Consider the following 19,229-nt stretch of genomic DNA (forward strand, 5'->3'; position numbering starts at 1 on the left):
TAAAACACACATTCGACAAAAAGAAAAAGATGAAGAGCAACTTACTTTGCCATACAAAATAATCAACACTTTTACCACCCCCACCAAATTTTTATCTTTTTGTAAAAATAATACCATTTATTTTTATAAAATAATTATATATAAGTGCTTATTTCATAAGTTAAGTAATTATAGAGGAAAGATCAATTCCAAAATTGGCCTCTGCAGTTTTTATATAAGCAAATATGAACACCCATTTGGACAAAGATGAAAAACAAGGACACTTTTAATACAATGCCAAAAGCTACAAGGAGTTGAAACATTTACCTGTCCAGGTCCAAAGCAGCTAGTAAAGGAAAAGTTCTTCCTGAATCAACATGGCAATATAAAAGTCATCGACGAACTTCAATGCACTGAAACAGATCGATTGCTGCAAAAACCCGCACAGAGGTTAAAGAATACAAATGCTTAGGTAGAAGCACAATCATGCTAAAAAATTACTCAATTGATGGTTCCTCCGTGAGCAGAAATTATACTATATGTTGGGAACAACTTACCTTTCGAGGGTTTTGGCAAAACAAAAAAAATCTTCACTGTATTTTGTGCCAACCAAACATATGAATACAACGACGGCATCCTGTAGGTATTAATTGAAAGCTATTGCTGTAACTTGCCCTTAAACTGCTTCATTTGTCACAGAACATTATAAGTTTCCCAAGATACTTCAAGTTCCGGGTAATATCTCATCGTTGCCATTCACAAATCAATGAGTCCACCTCCAGAACAGATACACGACGATGATTGTTGCTATCATGCCACCATAAGCAACCCACTTGTCTACACGGTGGCGCCGTTCAATCAGCTTCAGGACAGAATTAGAGAGCCCGACTGTGTTCAGAATGTCCAAAGCTTTCCTTTGAGCTCTCTGCAAAATAAAAAATTGGTTTCCAGTAAAGACATTTGGTATTGAGAAATTTAATAAACATCAGTGTTCATAGATACTGGAAATCCCTTGTCAAAGACAAGAGTTTGTAAAATAATACAATACAAGATCTGGCAGAAGCAGAGTTACCTTCAGACGATCCCTCTGTTCAGCGTGATTTGGATAGGACAGCTACCCCAGTGGCATAAGCTTCTTCAAGCATCATAGAAGAATTGCGGGCTGACTGAAGCGCTTGTGCTTCATCGTCAAAAAATCCTCAAAACATGCTCTGATTCGCCCTATTCTGCAATTACATACTGTTTAATTTCTGGACTTGATCCATTAACTAACATACAAGTTTCTGCCCAATTAAGATTCAAAAACTATAATGAAAGTAATATAGAGGCTAGCTGACATCATATTAACAATAATTCAGCTGGAAAATACAAATTGGTTCCTCTTCCTGCTCAAGAAGAATAGAAGGCAGATAACATACTGCTCTTTGAAACAATTCTGCTCGCTCTTTAGCCTCCATCATCCGCTTTTTGTTGGCGCTAGAAGAAGTTTGTCAAGGCCTTCTTTGAGTGAATCAACCTCTTCTGTTACTTGTTCTACTTTCCTGCACCATTAGACACAGAAGTTTGTCAAGGCCTTCTTTTTAGTGAATCAACCTCTTCTGTTTACTTTGGAAGCAAAGGGAAAAACCCCTACAGACATGCAGTGCCCAAAAATCAAAGAAAAAGGTTCTGGACTTGATATGGAATGGCTCCTGCATCAGGATCTCAGGACTCATCCTTTTCACATCAAGAGACAGATTATGATAAAATAGCCATCAGAGAGCATTATGGCGCAACATGGGAAGAGAGGAAACACAACTTAAAATGTGTGAACAACTTATCAAAAACCTGAAAGGAGAAGATTGCCGTATTATGATAATGTTCAAAATAAAAAAAAAATATAGCTGGTCGGGAAGAAGATGATCCAAAAACTTTTTCTCTTGGAAGGAAGAAAGGTGGTCTTCCAATTTGTAAAGTTACCAACTGACTTTGAGTTTTCCCACAGTTGACAAATAAAATCCATTGTGAAAGAGTGCAGAATGAGAAAATTCTACAACATGGTACATTTAGAATGATATATGGTTCAGAGAAAGACTGCCAATAAGAAAAACATGACTTATATCCTTGCACAACATGCATGTATCACCTAAATACCTCGAAGTTAATGCAGAAAATTATTGACACTCATGCTACAAGGCCACAATCAGCCAACAAAGAATGAAACTCTAATAGGTAATTGGAAACAATGGAAAAAGTCATCCAGTAAGTTATCTGGCTAAATGAGGGAGGAGGTAGTCTAGTTAGTTTGTTTAACTTATAAACCAATAAAAATGGACCCTTATTTGATCAAGATGGAATCAGTCAAGAAGTTGAACGTATCTTGCAGAAAATGCCTGGGTGCTGATGGATCTCAGCTAAAAGCTTTTTGGTGCATATTAGCATAAATTAAGCATGTGAATGCAAAAACTTAAAAGTGAGCCAATTTCTAGTTAGAACAAAAGAACTTTATAAGTAAGCATATGAGTGGAAGCATTCCCACAATCAATTTAAGTTGGAAGCATTTCAAGTTATGGTTACCCTCCATTTTTATTCTTAGTCTCCGTATTACTCAAATGTGCCAGTCTTTTTTCTTGAATCATCAGGCTAGAGCCTGTTATCTTTTGAGTTCCCTATATATCATGCAGTAATGCTATCCTAAACTTTTCTGTTTCCTGAATTTTTTCATATTCTTTACAATTCTTGAAACTAACAATACATAATGGTACTTTCATGCTCTCTCTCTCTCTAGGACCGCAATTAACACTTAGTAGTGCAATTACAGTACCTCAAGCATATATATTTGCTTCAGTTGCACACAAAAACATGAAACTTCCTTGATAATCAGTTAGAGAAAGAGCAACAGGTTTAACTGTTAAACAGAGTCCCTTCATAACATGCATAAAGCGGATATGACAATTTTCCAAATTGAGAGAATCAATTCAATGGAAAATCAACTGTTGAATCTCATTTGCATACTGTTCACTTATGTCCTACAACACACAGTGAATTAAATAGCCCTCAATAATTAAAAGCTTTTTACCACAAATGGCATTTTCCACGAGGTTCATCTCCCCAAAAACCAACTATCCGTACAACAATCTCCATCAAACATCAGTCCTCATTATACAAGTCTAAAGGAAAGCAGAGTAAGCATTGGGTGCAATACCAATAAAAATTCCCTATAAAACTTTAATGTCAGAAACTCCTTGTAACAGAATACCTTCAGTAAAAATTTATATCTTTTCCAAAATGCTCTCAAGAGCAAGGTATTTATCATGAAGAGCAAAAATTTCACATGATGCCCATATTTCAAGAATGCAAATCTATCTTCATTTTCTCTGAGTCGTTAAACTTCATTAAGCCAAAGAAACCTAATATCCTCAAATCAACAGGACAAAGAAAGCACAGAAATGGACGAAAAATTACATTATGTTTCTACGGGAAAATTCATTCTAAAATAATCAAATCAAATGGGCCTCAGTATAAATTATACATCTTTGAACCCAAAATGCTCTCAAGAATATCGGATTTATCACATAGACCAGCAAATCTTTTCACACGCACATAATTCAAACTCACAAAATCTTTCTTTATTTTTCTTCCAAGCCCTTAGACTTCATCAAGATAAAGAAATCTAAACTTCTCAAATCAATAGGACAAAGAAAGCAGGTAAATGGATGAAGATTCCATTCCAATTAGGGAAATTTTCATTTTAAAAATATTCAAATCAGATCAACCTTTCAGTAGAACTCATCCATCTTGGACCCCAAAATGCTCTCAAGAACCTTGGACTTATCACATAGACCAGCAAATTTTTTCAGATTAGATGCATACAAAGTTCAAGCACAAAAATCTAACTTCATTTTCTCTGGGCCCTTAAATTTCATTAAGCCAAAGAAATCTAAAATCTTCTAATCAACAGAACAAAAAAATCATATAAATGAATGAAAATTGAAGGTTCTACGTATCCAAATCAGATAAACCTTAAGTAGACGACATACATCTCTGAGCCTAAAAAGTTCTCAAGAATCTTGAATTAATCACATATGCCAACAAAATTTTCACACCATTCGCATAATTCAAGCACACAAAATCCATCTTTATCTGCTTTTAGCCCTTGGACCGCATTAAGCAAAAGATATTTAAACTTCTTGAATCAACAGGACAAAAAAAAAAAGAGTAAAAATGGCAGAAAAATGGGAAAATTTCAATCTAAAAAGATAAAATCCAGATGGAGAGGGATCCAATTCGACACATTCAAGAAGGAAAGGAACACCAACCTCTTCCAGAGATCGCGTTGGCCCTTGGCAGGAATGGAGCGCCAGAGGCGGTCCATGTCGGTACACAGGGATTGGATCTGGGCGATGTCGCGCTTAACGGAGAAGGAGAGCTCCGGCGAGTCGAGGCCAATCCCCAGTGGGGCCGAAGACGATGATGACGCCGCGGCGGAGGAGAAGGAGGAGGACTCGAAGCGCTCGAGGCGGGCAAGACCATCTCTGGTTCGGAGGAGAAGGCGGCGGGCGTTCTGGTAGATCTCCGACAGCGAACCACCTCCTCCGGCTGTGGCTCCGGCGCCGGCTGGATCCATTGGCGATCGAGGTCGTGAGATCAAGCTTGGTTTCGTTTCGTGAGAGGCTTTTGGAAATGCTTCTTCGGTTGTAATTAATAAAACTTTGGTGGTTTTCTTGTTTTGTGTTTTAATTAATTTTTTTTTTAACTATTAGACCTTTTTTTAGTAAAGTGAGGACATAAATTTCCATTAAATTAAATTAAATGCATAAAAAAATTTGGTCAAAATATTTTTAATAGTTCATGTTTATGCACATATACATACTTATACACATTGGAAAAACTACCATTTTTTTATATCTATATATACAAAATATTAGAAAGCTAATCGAATTGTTTCTGCAGCTTAATTTTTGATTTATTGATTAGTTTTCTTCCTGGTGCTTTCTTAGGTGTTTTGATTAAATTTATTTTTTTAGTTAATGCCCGTACTCATTCATGTATAAATATTCATTCTTTGATTGTTTTTATTGTTGCATTCATGTATAAGTATGCATTCTTTTGTTTTGTTTTTATTGTTGCTAATCCTTGAGATTTAGGCCACTTTACATCCTTGAGATTTAGGCCACTTTAGGGAGGGGATTACCCTCTAATTTAATTGTTTATTATTAACTACTTTTGTTATTTCTTTAAGTATTGAATAATTTATTTGCAATTGTTCTCGGAATATTATTTATTTTATTATTCTTTTATGTATTAAATTGTTAATTGTGGTTGTATATTTAGTTCTTAGTATAAATTTCCAATTTTTTTTTGTGATTTTTAAATTCTCTATCTTTTCACTATTTATTTACTCTTAATTATTCACTTATTATTATTATTATTATTAATATTAATGGAAATTGCCAAAAAAACCTCCTAAGTTTGCAATATTGCCAAAAACATTCCCTTAATTTTGCAATCCCTAAAAACCCCTTCCTTTTAAACTCAATGTTTTTCAAACCCCCAAAGCATGTAACAGTGGTTAACGGAGTGATTGTTAAATTTTATGGACGAAAATGCCCTTGCACGGGAAGTTGTGGCTGCAGCCATTTCGGTGGTTTGAGAGGAAGTGGGGGGTTTTTTCTTGGGGTAATCCCAAGAGACGAATTTACTGGAGCCGTATACTTGTTTTTTCTCAACTCGTGTCCTCAGTTTTTTCCTTTCCGAAGTTGTCTCTACCTGCACATCCTCTGTAATTTTAGCTTTTCCCTTTCCACCGGTGTTTCGAACGAGAAGTCCGGCGCAAGTATTCGGTATTTCATCAGTTTGCAATCTAAGGTATTGATTATGGATTTATGTTAACTATTTTGTTACAAAGAAAGATTTTTTTCGGTTTTTGTTTTTGTGGTTCGCTTTTTATTGGAAGATATCGAAGTCTGCAGTGGGGATTTCTACCGGGGTTTTGTTAGTCTGAGGCGATTTCTGGCTAGGGTTTTTGTTTTTGTTTTTGCATTTTCATCAGTACACACTATCGAAATAGTTTTTTCGATTGTTATGTTTGTGTAATGTTTATAATGTACGTTTTCCCTTTCATTTGATATGGTTGCAGTTTTACAAATGAGGTTTACATTTAATAAATGAGAGGTTACCGTTTAAATACTGTTGTCTCTGTTTAAGTATTGTTGTCTCTGTTTAAGAAACTAGGTCTCTGTTTAACAAGTGATATCTCTGTTTAAGAATTGAGAGGTTACCATTTAAAACCTTATATTTCTGCTTAAACATTTGTAAATACTGCTGGCTGAATGTGTTGTTATTGTCACAGGCTTGTGATTATGGCGGTCAACCTAGCTAATGGGCGATGCTACTTGACACCGGTAGTGGAGACCTTGACTGGATTGAAAGTTCACATGACCCCTCGACACTGGGAGATCATCCGAAGAACACCATTTGTAACATTTACTGAGCTGGAAGCTATATTCCAAGAGAGGGCCCTTCTTGATTCTCTATTGCAAAGGTACGATGGCCGCACCAATAAATTCAGGATCGGGGAAAGCCTGCTGAGTTTCAGGCCTGAAGATGTGACCCTCATTCTTGGTCTGCGTTGTGATAGAGACGCAGTCGTGTTTCAGAAGAAGAAAGCACGCTCAGCTTTCGAAGATAGGTATTTATCAAAAATCTACCAGAGACACGAGAGACTTTATCAAGAAAGCACTCTTGAGCAACTCGTTGGACGAGAGGGAGAAGAAGAAAATTTTACCAAACTCCTGATGGTGTACCTCATGGGTACAATCATCTTCTTAAATAGCTCATGCTCAGTTCCGAACTAGAATGTTGATTATGTCGATGATCTACCTGGCATGGGGCGATACGCATGGGCAGCGCGACACTGAGTGGCTTATGGATGACATTCCACAAGCGACCGCTCGAGTGCAAAGCTGGATGCTGCGAGGGAAGAAGACCAATACAATGTATATTAAGGGTTGCTCGGTAGCGCTTAACATCTGGTTTTACGAGTTGACTGAAACCGGAGAGGAAGTCCGTTTCGGTAAGATCTCAAGGATGCTGTGCTACGGTGAAAATACTTAGTGGAAGCAAGAGACGATAGAAACCAGTTTGTCATCTCTCGAAGGAAAAGAGGTAATAATTCATGAACAATGTGTTTAACAGTAGTCGTTAGTGGTTAAACATATTATTTAGCGTTTAACTGTGTTTATTTACTGTTTAAAACATATTATTAAAAGTTTAAACATTTTGTTCTTTGTTTACGTTTATGCTATAATGTTTAAATATATAAGTTAAATCTTTAAATATAGTTTTTATTGTTTAAAACTCGAATGATTTCGCTAAGATTGTTTTAGTTTCACGTATGTTGTCTCAGAGTTGGTTCCGTGAATGCTTCGATGAAGATATATTTGATTCGGACCAACCGACAGGGGTGGATGCTATTGCTTCAAGAACTCACTTGTCAAGGTCAAGACGAGAGGGCAACCCTCTTCCGTCTAGCGCCGACGCCATTCTCCCATTACCTCAACACGCCGCAGCATTCCTCGACGCCGAGAAGCCCTCCCCTACCCCGCCAGATTACGACAACCCCTGCCGACCCACGACACAGCGGTCAACCGATCTTAGTCCCCCCATCAGCGGCATCCCCGACGGCACTCAGCCAGCGTAATGCGCACCTGTCTCTACGAGCGCGCAGATATTGACGACCGAGTTTCTCGCATGCCGCTCGGGTCGAGGCATGGAAGACGGCAATCACCGACTCGCGGGCCGTCCCTCCAAACAAAATGAAGCACCCGGGATGGACGAGGCGTCGAAATTTGACGACAACGACTTCATCGAGATGGCCATTCCAAAACGGCCACGTTTCGAAAAGAGACTTGCAAAAAAAGAGGAAAACAATACTGCTCCTCAGTATCCACTGCCCGATCGACGATGAAACAATAGCAAAGCGCATCGGCGGCGATCGTCGATACTGCTGATGACATGGAGCCATCGCGATGGAGATCGTAGATGATGTTGGTGCATCGACATCTGTGATAAGATCGCCGACTCTATTGTTAATCGAAATCCTCCGAATCCTGGAGGACCCGATAGACAGCATGCAGCATCAAAGATGGACACGATCATCGAAGAACAAGAACCGAGGTAAGGTTGTGTCTCCTGTTGATGTCGTTGTCAGCGTGGCTACGCGATTGAGAAGATCATTGATTGCAGTGTCATGAAATCATAATCATGGTGGAACCAACGATCGACGAGTGCCACAGTCAGAGACGGATCCCACAACGGCAATGAAGCGTAAAGATATGCTCCTATTGATGTCATATCGCGTCTGCATCGCAGAATTTGTCGCTAGTGTCAACAGTCCATCAACAATGCTCGATAACGATCCCAAAACAGCTGTTGACTAGGGGAAATGGAAGCCACTCACGCAATGGCAACGAGAGATATGATCCTTGCCAATCAAAAATTAAGACGAAAGTTCGGAGAGTCTTTATCTCAAGATGACAAAAATACGCTGGACAATCGGCGCTCAACAAATACTGAATAAGAGTTGATAAAGATCTTCTTCAAGCGCCCTATGGACAAAGTAAGTTTTGAAGTTTTTATGTTATTGTTTAAACTTATATGTTAACCTTTAATTTATATATATACCGTTTAATTATTTGCAATATCATTTAAACATTTGTTATATCAGTTAAATAGGTACAATATAGTTTAAGTATCTCTGATACCGCTTAACCGCGCACTGTCGTGTGGAAGAATGACTTTCTCAGCACCACACGGTCCAGACTATTCACTCTACTTAAGGGGAAGGAGATGGTCTCAGACGATGTGATGAAACCTTTCGTATGCATAATACAAAAGTCACTGAGCATAGTGTCATATCCTTATATGAAGCGCGCCTCCATCACACGACCATTGGCGTTGTTTATGTCAAAGCAAGACGACGCACATGAAACCATTATGGCTATGATCGGAGATGCTGCGCACGACTTGCATGATGTTGAAATTTTCATCCTCCCGATAATCATGAATGACCACTTCCATGTTAGTGCTCTTGACAATAACAAACAAAGAATACATGCATTATTCTTCATGCCAAAGCGAGGGAGTACGATAAAGACGCGTTCGAAATGGTAAGTTCTTTAATAAATTGTGGTTGATTAATAGTATTTAGTAAATAATCGGGTATTCTAATCTCGACTTGTATACCTCCAGCAGGGAGGCTATTCGAGCATTTGTAATGATATGGAGTTCGGCGAGTCGGCGACCACGAAAAGTACCCACTAGTTCACGATATTGAAACCCCACGACAAAAAAACAAGGAAGTGTCGATTGCGACTGTCTATGTCATGCGGTTTTATCGAGCAATTACTCGCTAATGAGAAGCTACTGCCTCTGCGAGACGGGCGTCCCTTATCTCGATGATTAAAAGTATGTTTCCCGCATACTTTAAGGAGGGGAGGGCAGCAGACATCAGCTAACAAAGGGGGTCTTGAGCGGGTTGATAGAATTCCTTGTTTTTGTTTGTTTTTAAATGTAAACCAATTTAAATTCAATTCATTGTTTTCGAAGAACATGACAAATTTTTTTCAATGTAAATTTACTAGTCTCTATACTTATATACTTGACTTTTTTTTAACTTTCAGTTTCATTGTTTAACTTTCAATTTCATTGTTTAAATATCAGTGTTTTTGTTTAAAATAATGTAGTCACTTGTTAAAATAAGTATTTTCTGTTTAAACTGACAATGTCTCTATTTAAATATATGTGTTAACTGTTAAGAATAAGAGTTTCACTGTTTAAAAATCAGCTTATTTACAATGGCTATTTGGCGATAGTTTCATTGCAACATCTGCGATTGTGACCGGAGCCGTAGTAGCGGCTGTAATGTAACTCTCGGACCTCAAAGACTTGCGACACGATCCTTTTTCAGTCTAGGGGCGACCAAATTGCCTTCTCGTCGTAGAGCGGTCAGCGAGCCTTGATTCACGATTTCCGTCCAGTGGAGCTTGTCGTTTATCGGGTATAGGAATATAGCTTCTTTATCGCAAGTTTGTAATTATTGACGGTGAAGTAGCGCTATTAAATCAATGAGCGTTGGTGTGCATGCGCATTATTGCAGCACAAGCGTGTTTACATGGGATACCATAAACTTGCCACCTGCGACATGAGCATGTTATGATGACAAGATATACAAAGTTTCTGCACTGGTTAATCACTTCATAACGATCATCGACACAACGACCAACACGAAAATTTCGACTATCCTCAACAAGTATCTCTACCTTGAATGTATGTACGGGCGTAAGTAGGGTCTCCCATTTGTTAAACGCTTGCTCAGGCGGTTGCATAACATGCACATCAATTTGAACCCTGTCTGACGTAGAACACAAATCTCGAAACAAGTTTAAGCAAAGACATTGATAGTTAAACATAAACACATTTGGTTAAACAATATTATTATAAGTTAAACAATGAGGGTCGATAGTTAAACACGAGACAATAATATTTGAACATTTCTAAAAATGTTTTTAAAGGATAAGACTAATTCTTAAGTGTAAATCAACATTCGAAATACCTTATGGAGTCGAGCCATTTTTGTCATGGTAAATGCCGAGACTTCTTTGATCCAAGCGTTGAATGACTCCGCGACATTTGAATACATCTCACCCCAACGTTCACCTCTGAATAGATAATTCGACCAATGTATCATATCTGATATATTAATCAACCCGATGATGGGCTTGGGTGTTGTGGCACATGAGTTCATTCACGGTATCATCCAATTCTTTAGCCTTGGATGCCCTTGTCATACGAAGATATGAGACCCGACACTCCTCCTCAATGCCTTCCCAATTCGATGTTGGCTTTCATAACATTGGCCTCCAAGTGGCGAAGGCGGTATGCATGTGGAGAAGAAGGAAGACTCTCACAATAAGCGTTCACGAGGCCCTTGGACTGTCCGGAATATGAATGTAATTATCTCATGATAATCTCGATTCCTCGTATAAAAGCATCGCTAACTTGGATATGAACCAAGTCGATTGGCGTCGGTCTCGTTGTCGAGCAATACCGAAAAGGCGGCGTGGAAGAAACCATTATTTCTATCTTTTCCTGTGGCACCTAGTAGAGTACCCCAATACTTTCCAAGGATGTGGGTACCATCAACAAACAGCAGCGTCCTGCAAGCCCTCTTCGATCCCACGATACATGCTGACGAAAGAAAAGAATGCACGTTTAAAAGCGCTCATCGTCTCTTTTTTCGATGGGATAAACATAACATAGTAGAATCTTACTACGAGAAAAACTCATTTTTCGAGTGGGATTCGAGCAATGGCACTATCGTCTGTCTCGACAACAAGATCGACTATAAGCGCGTTTGAAGATGGAGTACATGTGACACATCCAGCTGGAAGTCGACATCAGTCTTCTCTTTGGACAAACCATTTTTATATCCATCGAGTGTGATAAGCTTCACCCTCGATAGGAAAACATCGAGGACCCCATTTCTCACATATCTCAGTAACACGACTCCCGAAGTCGACACAGTGAACATTACCACTCTTCCCTCCCGTTGTATCTAGCAATACCACAAAAACTCTCCATAATATAGCGAGCAGAACTCAGATCGAACAAACTAAATGAGGGAGGAGGAGAAGAAGAAGAAGAAGAAGAAGAAGAAGAAGAAGAAGAAGAATAAGATGATGTAAGCGACCTTCTAAAACTTTGTTTCACAAAAAAACAAGTAGAAAAGGCGAAAAAAACAAATACATAATTGTATGCATAAAAGGTCATACATGATGTGATTGGGCGGTATTTTTCCCACCATTTTCAAGGGAAAAAAGGTATTTCATAACATGGATCCATTTGAAGTGACCAGAAAGAGGTAATCCCAAGAGACAGATAATTCTTGGCGCCTGTTATACTTTTCTTCCTCTTTCCAACACTTCAGCTTTTCTTTTCTGTCGGGCATCCTTAGCTCGAAGTTCTTCTTCGCTTTCCATATTGTCATCGCTGGAAGGAAAGTTCTCATCTTATCATGAGTCTCTGTTTAAATGTCAAACTATTATGTTTAACAAATGTGATTTAGTGTTTAAACTATTGGTCCACTGTTTATAACTTTTTTATATCGTTTAAACACATATGTAAACCGTTTAAATATTATCATTTTACTATTTAAAAATATATGTTATTGTTTAAATTGAATGCTTTTACTGACATTATGTTCACTGCAGAGCCTCCATCAAGAGAACACTTGAGCAGCTTGTTCACTGTTTAACTAGTTTAGATATCATTTAAACACATAAGTAATGTGTTAAATATTTTTGATTTAACTGATTAATGTTATTGTTTTAAATTGAATGCTTGTTGACGTTGTTTAAATATCATTTTCATTGTTTTAATTTCTAAGTTTATCATTGAAAAAAACATTGTATCTGTTTAAACAAAAATATTTAAGTAAAAGCGTTAAAGAGAATGTCTCTATTTAAAAAAATCAAAAGTTAATACTCAAATAAGTTTGTTTCATTTAAGATAATTTACACATTTACAATGCCCTCTATTTAAATATCAAAAGTTGACACTCAAATAAGCGTGTTTCATTTAAATATTTAAACATTTACAATGCCTAGTTGGACCTTCGACCCGGCATGAAGATCATCGACACCACGGCCAGCATAAAGATTTCGGCTTTCCTCAACAAGTATCTCTACCTTCGAATGCTCACGGCGGTTTGCATAACATGCGCATCAACTTGAACTCATGACTAGCGTAGAACACGAACACTTAAACAATGTTAAACAAAGACACTGATAATTACCTAGGAAAAAGTATATTTAAATGAAGAACGAGATAGTTAAGCAGCGACAGATGATGTTTGCACATTATGGAAAAGATTTTTAAAGGATAAGAACAAATCTCAAGTGATAAATATCAACTTCGTCTTAAAAGGATGTGTCACGGTCAGTCCTCCTACTGTAGAATCTTCATGATGATGTAATAAGTGAAAACTTTTTTTATCTTGCCCAAGTCGAAACAACCATAATTACTTCCTCGATCGTCCTCTGTTTGGGGAATCTTTTCGCATTGAGGCGATTCTGCGAGCATTTTCGACCTTGACGATAAAAGATAGTTCAACTTGTTGATCTCAAAAATAGTGAGTGCAGGTGAGCCGAAAATCCTGGACACTTGAAGAAGAAACTCATTCGAGAAGAAGCAGAGGAGGCGAAGGAGGAAGATGAGGGGTGTCCAGGGGAAGGGGTCTTCCTTCTCATTTATGGTGTGAAGTCCACGAGCCGGTTGACAATTCGGATCCGAGAAAAAAAGGGAAACACACGGGGGGACCGAGCTTTTTCTCGTTACTTGAGGAAGGGGTCTTCCGATATTTATGTTAAATTTAAGAACATTTAATGGCATCATTAATTCTTGTGCACCGGATACCATAAACTTGCCATCATCACACTGCAACACTTTCAATTTAAGCGGAGAAGATAAATATTTTTAAGCTAAGACATAAAGTTCTTGAATAGTAAATTATCAATTTTAAGCGTTAATTCAAATAGTTACATCTTGAGAATTATATTAAACAAAAGAAGACAATGTTTAGATGAAAATGTAATATATTTAAATAGAGAATGACATAGTTAAGCGATAATGAACTTATACAACTAGATAAACATAAAAGAAGAATCTTACAACGAGAAAAAAACTCATTTTCGGTAAGATTAGACAATGGCACATCGTCATGTCTCGACGAGGGATCGACTACTGGCGCATTTGAAGATGGAGTACCGTAATACATCCACTGGAAGTCAACATCGTTTTTCTATTGGACAAACCGTTTTATATCCATCGGGTGTGATAAACTTCACCCTGACATGGGAAACATCGAGATCCTATCACTCACATATCTCGGTGAGCTAACACCAATTTCAAAAGTCGGTAGCCGTGAAAATTAGCACTCGAATTGAAGAAATTCTCACCTTATTAGGAAACCGGCAAAATTCAAATCGAACAAACCAATTAAGGAGAGGAAGAAGAAGAAAAAGAAGAAGGAGAAGATTTGAGAATAAGTAAAAACATGATGTGATTGGGCGGTTTTTTTCCCACCATTTTCAAGGGCAAAAATTAAATTTCATAACATGGACCCATTTGAAGTGAACAGTAGGGGGTAAAAGGGAACTTAAACAATAACGGAAAGGGTGTTTGGAGTTTGGCAAAGTTGGAGGGGCTGTTTAGGAACATTTGAAATTCACAAGGGGTAAACAATAATTTTTCCTATTTTATAACTATTATTATTTAAAACAAGTAATTGACCCGGTTGTCTTAGTCGAGTACCCAGTTGAACTGATCAAGTCAAACCGGGTCAACTCAAAGTGAAAGAGTTACGTAAAAAAAATTATTATTTATTTTTTAATGTTATTTTCTGCTTGAATTTATATTTTAAATAATATTAGATTATCATCACATATTTATTTTATTTTATTTAAGATATTATATTAATATTTATAAATTATAAGAAAGGGCATTTTGATTATTGGAATTTTTTATATTATTGTTTTTTTAAAATTTTTTTATTAATTGATAATACATCTAACATATTTATATACAATTATATTTATAAAAAAATATATTATATTCATGATAGAGTCAATTTTGATTTGATCATTGACCTATGACTCAGAAACCTTCCCGAGTCTCCCTTGGGTCGGGTTTAAGAAAATTAATGTTTAACATAATTTTGATAATTTTGATAATAGTATTTAAAAAAATAAAAAAAACTTAATTTAAATTTTTAAAAAAATTGTTTTATTGATTCTCCCATTATTTATAAATCGAAGGATTCTCTAACTTGTTTGAAAACCAAATTAGAAGTTTGAAAATTAAAAAAAATATATATTCTTATCGAATAGAGATATTAAAAATGCTATAATTAATTAATCATTTCAATTATGTTTTTGATTCTTCAATAAAAATGAGTGACAACTAAAGGATAATTTCGATTTAAATGAAATTAAAATAATAAAAAATATTTATCCTTTATACATTAATAAAAAATTGATAAAATTGTATATAAAAGATATTGTACTACATATTATTTACAATTTACTCTCTCTAATAAATCATAATTAATTTAGGATCAAATTACAAATATCTTTTGGGTATAGCAATACAACACCTCAAATAATTTATAATTAATTTAAAATTAAATTATAATAGACACATTAAATTCTTTGAAAATATTATTTTTACGCAATAAGATCAATCATAGACACATTAAATATGAAAAGTAATTATTTTATAATCAAAATTTGATTTCAATATAAGAACTTGTAATATTTTTTGATATCAACTCATTTAACCTTGTAACCACATAGGGTTCATTGTGGTGAGTTTTTATTTGTATTTTTTAGTTATTTTTATTTATTTTTATTATTTTTTTAGCTAAAGCATCAAACTCAACGGATAAGATATTTATCCATTCAAAACTGAAAGTAAATGAAAAAATTGTTATATAATAAAATGGTCATGTTTGTTAAGTTTGGTATTGTTTAATTTTTGTCAAATTACAATGTTACAAAAATTACAAAATTACCTTTATCAAATCATGTCTCAAATCAGATTAATCAAGTAGTCACAAGCATTCACGAACCTACAATAGTTTTTGAAGAATTACCAAACCTATCAATTATCCTTGAACCTTGAAGCTTATCAATCAAAACCATCTCCCAATTAACAAAGATAACAAGTAAAATAGTTTTTACAAAATATTAAAATAAATAATTGATTAATATATTAATGAAAACTTGAACTTCCCATAAAATTAATATGAGATAGGATATTTATCATTATTAATTTTTTAATTTGATAAATAAATAACTTTTATTTATCCAATATAATATTTTTGGAAAACATATTTTAAAATATTTATTGATTAATCAAAACTTGAATTTCCCGTTCATAGAAAATAATATAAAGATCATGATAAATAGAAGACTTTGTTTATCATGAGTTAAATTAATTTATTTCTGTATTTTAAAAAACCATTTTATATTTTAAAATGATATGAAATAAAGCAATTTAATTCATATATTATACACATTATAAACATTATAATATTATTATAATATTGTAGAGTTTTGGCGGTAAATTTTTTTTATATTGCTACTTTAATATATATATATATATATATATATATATATATATATATATATATATATATATATATAATATTTTGCATATTAAATAATAATAGCCTTGGTTTACCAAGCAAATCTATATAATTAAAAAATTTAACCCACAATGACTTAACCTATTGATATCAGGCCCCTATGTGCATGTGAAAATCAAGGGTCGAATCATGGTAATGGCGTGTGGTAATTTTTAAAAACTCACACAAGCGTGGCTTATTTACAATTGAAAAAAAAAAAAGATATGTTATCATATACTTTGATTATTTACACACACACACACACACACACACACACATATATATATATATATATATTATTTTTCCATTATAAATATTATTATTATGGGAATATAAAATTTTTAATTTGGACAGACAGCACACAAAACAAAAGAAAATTCGTAGTTGAAATATTTATTTGTTGATTTAAACATTGAAAAAGAAAAGTATGGATTGATTGGTTCATTTCTAATGAGTTTTTATTCGCATGTCTTTGAAGAATGTATCACCAATTGACTCACCCAAAGACCATTACCCTTGTTCTTAGGTAATCTTTTGTTTGGTTGTGAAAAGTTTTAATAAACTATATTTTTTAATTTATTTCAATTTTTAATTAATTTTTATTTTTTAGTGTCAACGTCTTTGGGTATGATTGAGTTGTAATTTCAAGAGCACGAGTACAATTTTTTTCTTTATTATTTGACTTAAATTACTTGCCAGCCCTCACTCTTTCATAAATTGCCTCAATTCCCCTCTTTTAATTATACTTTTTCAGGCCACGCAGAGGTTTTTAGCTTAGTTATATATACACACACATAATTTTTCAATAGAAAAAAATCATAGGAACTTTATAAAAAAATAAATTAAAAAAATATTATATTTAATTAAAAAAATTATGTGACTATTATGGTAATAGCTTAGCAGTGTTTCGATAGAACTAATTTGATTGTCATATAAAAAGATACTGGGGTTCGACTTCTTCCAAAATGTATAGTTGAGATTTAATAATAAAAAAATTTTTGTGTGCATTTAGGACTCCATATTGTCAAGTATATATAATAATAATAATAATAATAATAATAATAGATAGATAGATAAATAGATAGATATTAAAAAGTTTAGATAAATAAAAAATAAAAAAAATTATTTACATGTATTGTAATAAAAGTTAAAACACTAAAAATTATTTTCAGATGACAAGTAAAATAACACTTAAAAGATACAAGTACTCCTAATTTATCCCATGTGTTGCATGAGGTGGAGAACAAATTGATTTATCCACATCTTTCAAAAATAATAATAATAATAATAATAATAATAATAATAATAATAATATTATTATTATTATTATTATTAATATTATTATTAGAAACATGAAGTCTTTGCTTATATTTTACTTCACCAAAAAACTTTTTTTTAATGCAATATAGACAAAACACTTATCTAAGATTTTACATAAACATGGAATAAATTCATCAACACAATTATGCTCTTATTACGTGTGCTCTAACCTACTTTCTCAACAACACTCTTAAGCAAACTCTCCTCAGCATGCTCGCGTGTGACCAAAGCCAGAGCAAGGGAGGGGCCGCCCAAGTTTACCTTAACATTAGCGAGCCATGAGCATTGCTCATTATAATATATAGAGCTTGGCTCGTAACTGATAGCAGAATAGTCACACCTTGGTCAGCCACAATATGACTCACTAAGCCCACTGAGTCCATGAAAGGAGATGGAATAAATGAGAAGAAAAAAAATACAAACAAGTTAACATGCCAACAAATTTAAATTCTCCCAGTTACAATGTGGTGGTAACAAATTTTCGGTGTGGGTTCAAGTTTGTAAACCGAGCTTCACGTTCCAAATGAAGGGACATGGTAGGATGATCAATCTTTGACTTTGCGTACACCCCAGATTAATTGTGATTGTCGCTTTTATCCAAAAAAAAAAAACATATAACTTCATGTAATAAAAACATGTTAATGGTATGGGTTGAAAGGTAAGGATATTTTTGGCCTATTGATATCGAGTTCTTTACGTAAGGGTTCTTATTTTCGGGAGAGGTTCGAGATCGAAACCCTATGCAAGAGCGAGGCAAGTGTTGTTGAGAACTTTGCAAATGCGCTCCATATTTGTACCCGTCCCTGACTTAAACATTAAATGAAGATGCTTGTAACCTAGTGATAAATAAATAAATAAAGAGGTTTTTAGGCAAAAGTCTTCTAAGGTAAAAAATCCATTTTTTATTATTATAATGTAAATGAATGGCTTTAAAAATTGGCTCCAAAAGTATTTTAAGTATGCATGTCAAGCCAAAAATTTCACAAATAACCACCATCAGTAGGTGAATTGGTATTCCATTTCTCCTTAAGTCAAAAGCCTTGCTTGAGAGTCCCATTATGTAGCTTCTCCATATTTCTAAAAAAAAAAATATATATTAATAGAAACTTTCCATTTACTCTGGAATTTAACTTCATTCAAGAAGCTTCTTGGTCAACCTTCATGCGCTCCTGGAGAAACTCGAAGGGAGGGTGAAGCTCTCTGGTGAAGCTCTGGTGTGTTTCCGCCGGTCATGGCAAGTGGGGTCAATCTCCAGACCCCTATTACTAAGCACAACCTGTCAGCTCCCTCGTCTAGCGCTTTCCCTTGAAGGAGTTGGGTTAATGTTGCAGGTAGCAAATAACTCCAAGCCAAAGAATCCTCGGTTGTTCGTGGGACTGCCCTAGATAAATTAAAGGCTTCTGTGTTTGATTTCTTTCAAATTGATGACGAAGCTAAATTCTGTGCTGAAAGTCGTTTCTTTAACGCTTTGTATGGAAAGTTTCTTGGTCGCACCCCCTTGGATGTCATCAAAACCGATCTCTTGGAAAGGTGGAAGGTGTGGGGGGATGTCACTGTCGTCGATCTTCCAAACTGGTATTTTCTCATCCAATGTAGCTCCAAGGAAGTCATGCATAACATTATGTTCAATGGCTCATGCATGTGAATAGGCTTATCCTGCAGCTAACTCCCTAGCACCCTTTTTTTCAACATGTTTCTGCTCATC

General features: G+C 35.0%; 1 protein-coding gene across 1 annotated transcript; it reads right to left on the bottom strand.

The window, feature by feature from the left end:
* Nucleotides 1-463: 463 nt before the first annotated feature.
* On the bottom strand, nt 464-4,630 carry LOC120267460 (membrin-11-like). Its single transcript, XM_039275125.1, is given in 7 exon segments — nt 464-904; nt 1,052-1,078; nt 1,080-1,172; nt 1,174-1,200; nt 1,398-1,463; nt 1,466-1,520; nt 4,278-4,630. Coding segments are annotated over 7 exon segments (738 nt in total). The 5' UTR covers nt 4,586-4,630; the 3' UTR covers nt 464-742.
* Between the last annotated feature and the right edge of the window lie 14,599 nt (nt 4,631-19,229).

The sequence above is a fragment of the Dioscorea cayenensis genome, chromosome 8, assembly GCF_009730915.1.
Source record: "Dioscorea cayenensis subsp. rotundata cultivar TDr96_F1 chromosome 8, TDr96_F1_v2_PseudoChromosome.rev07_lg8_w22 25.fasta, whole genome shotgun sequence".
Lineage (NCBI taxonomy): Eukaryota > Viridiplantae > Streptophyta > Magnoliopsida > Dioscoreales > Dioscoreaceae > Dioscorea > Dioscorea cayenensis.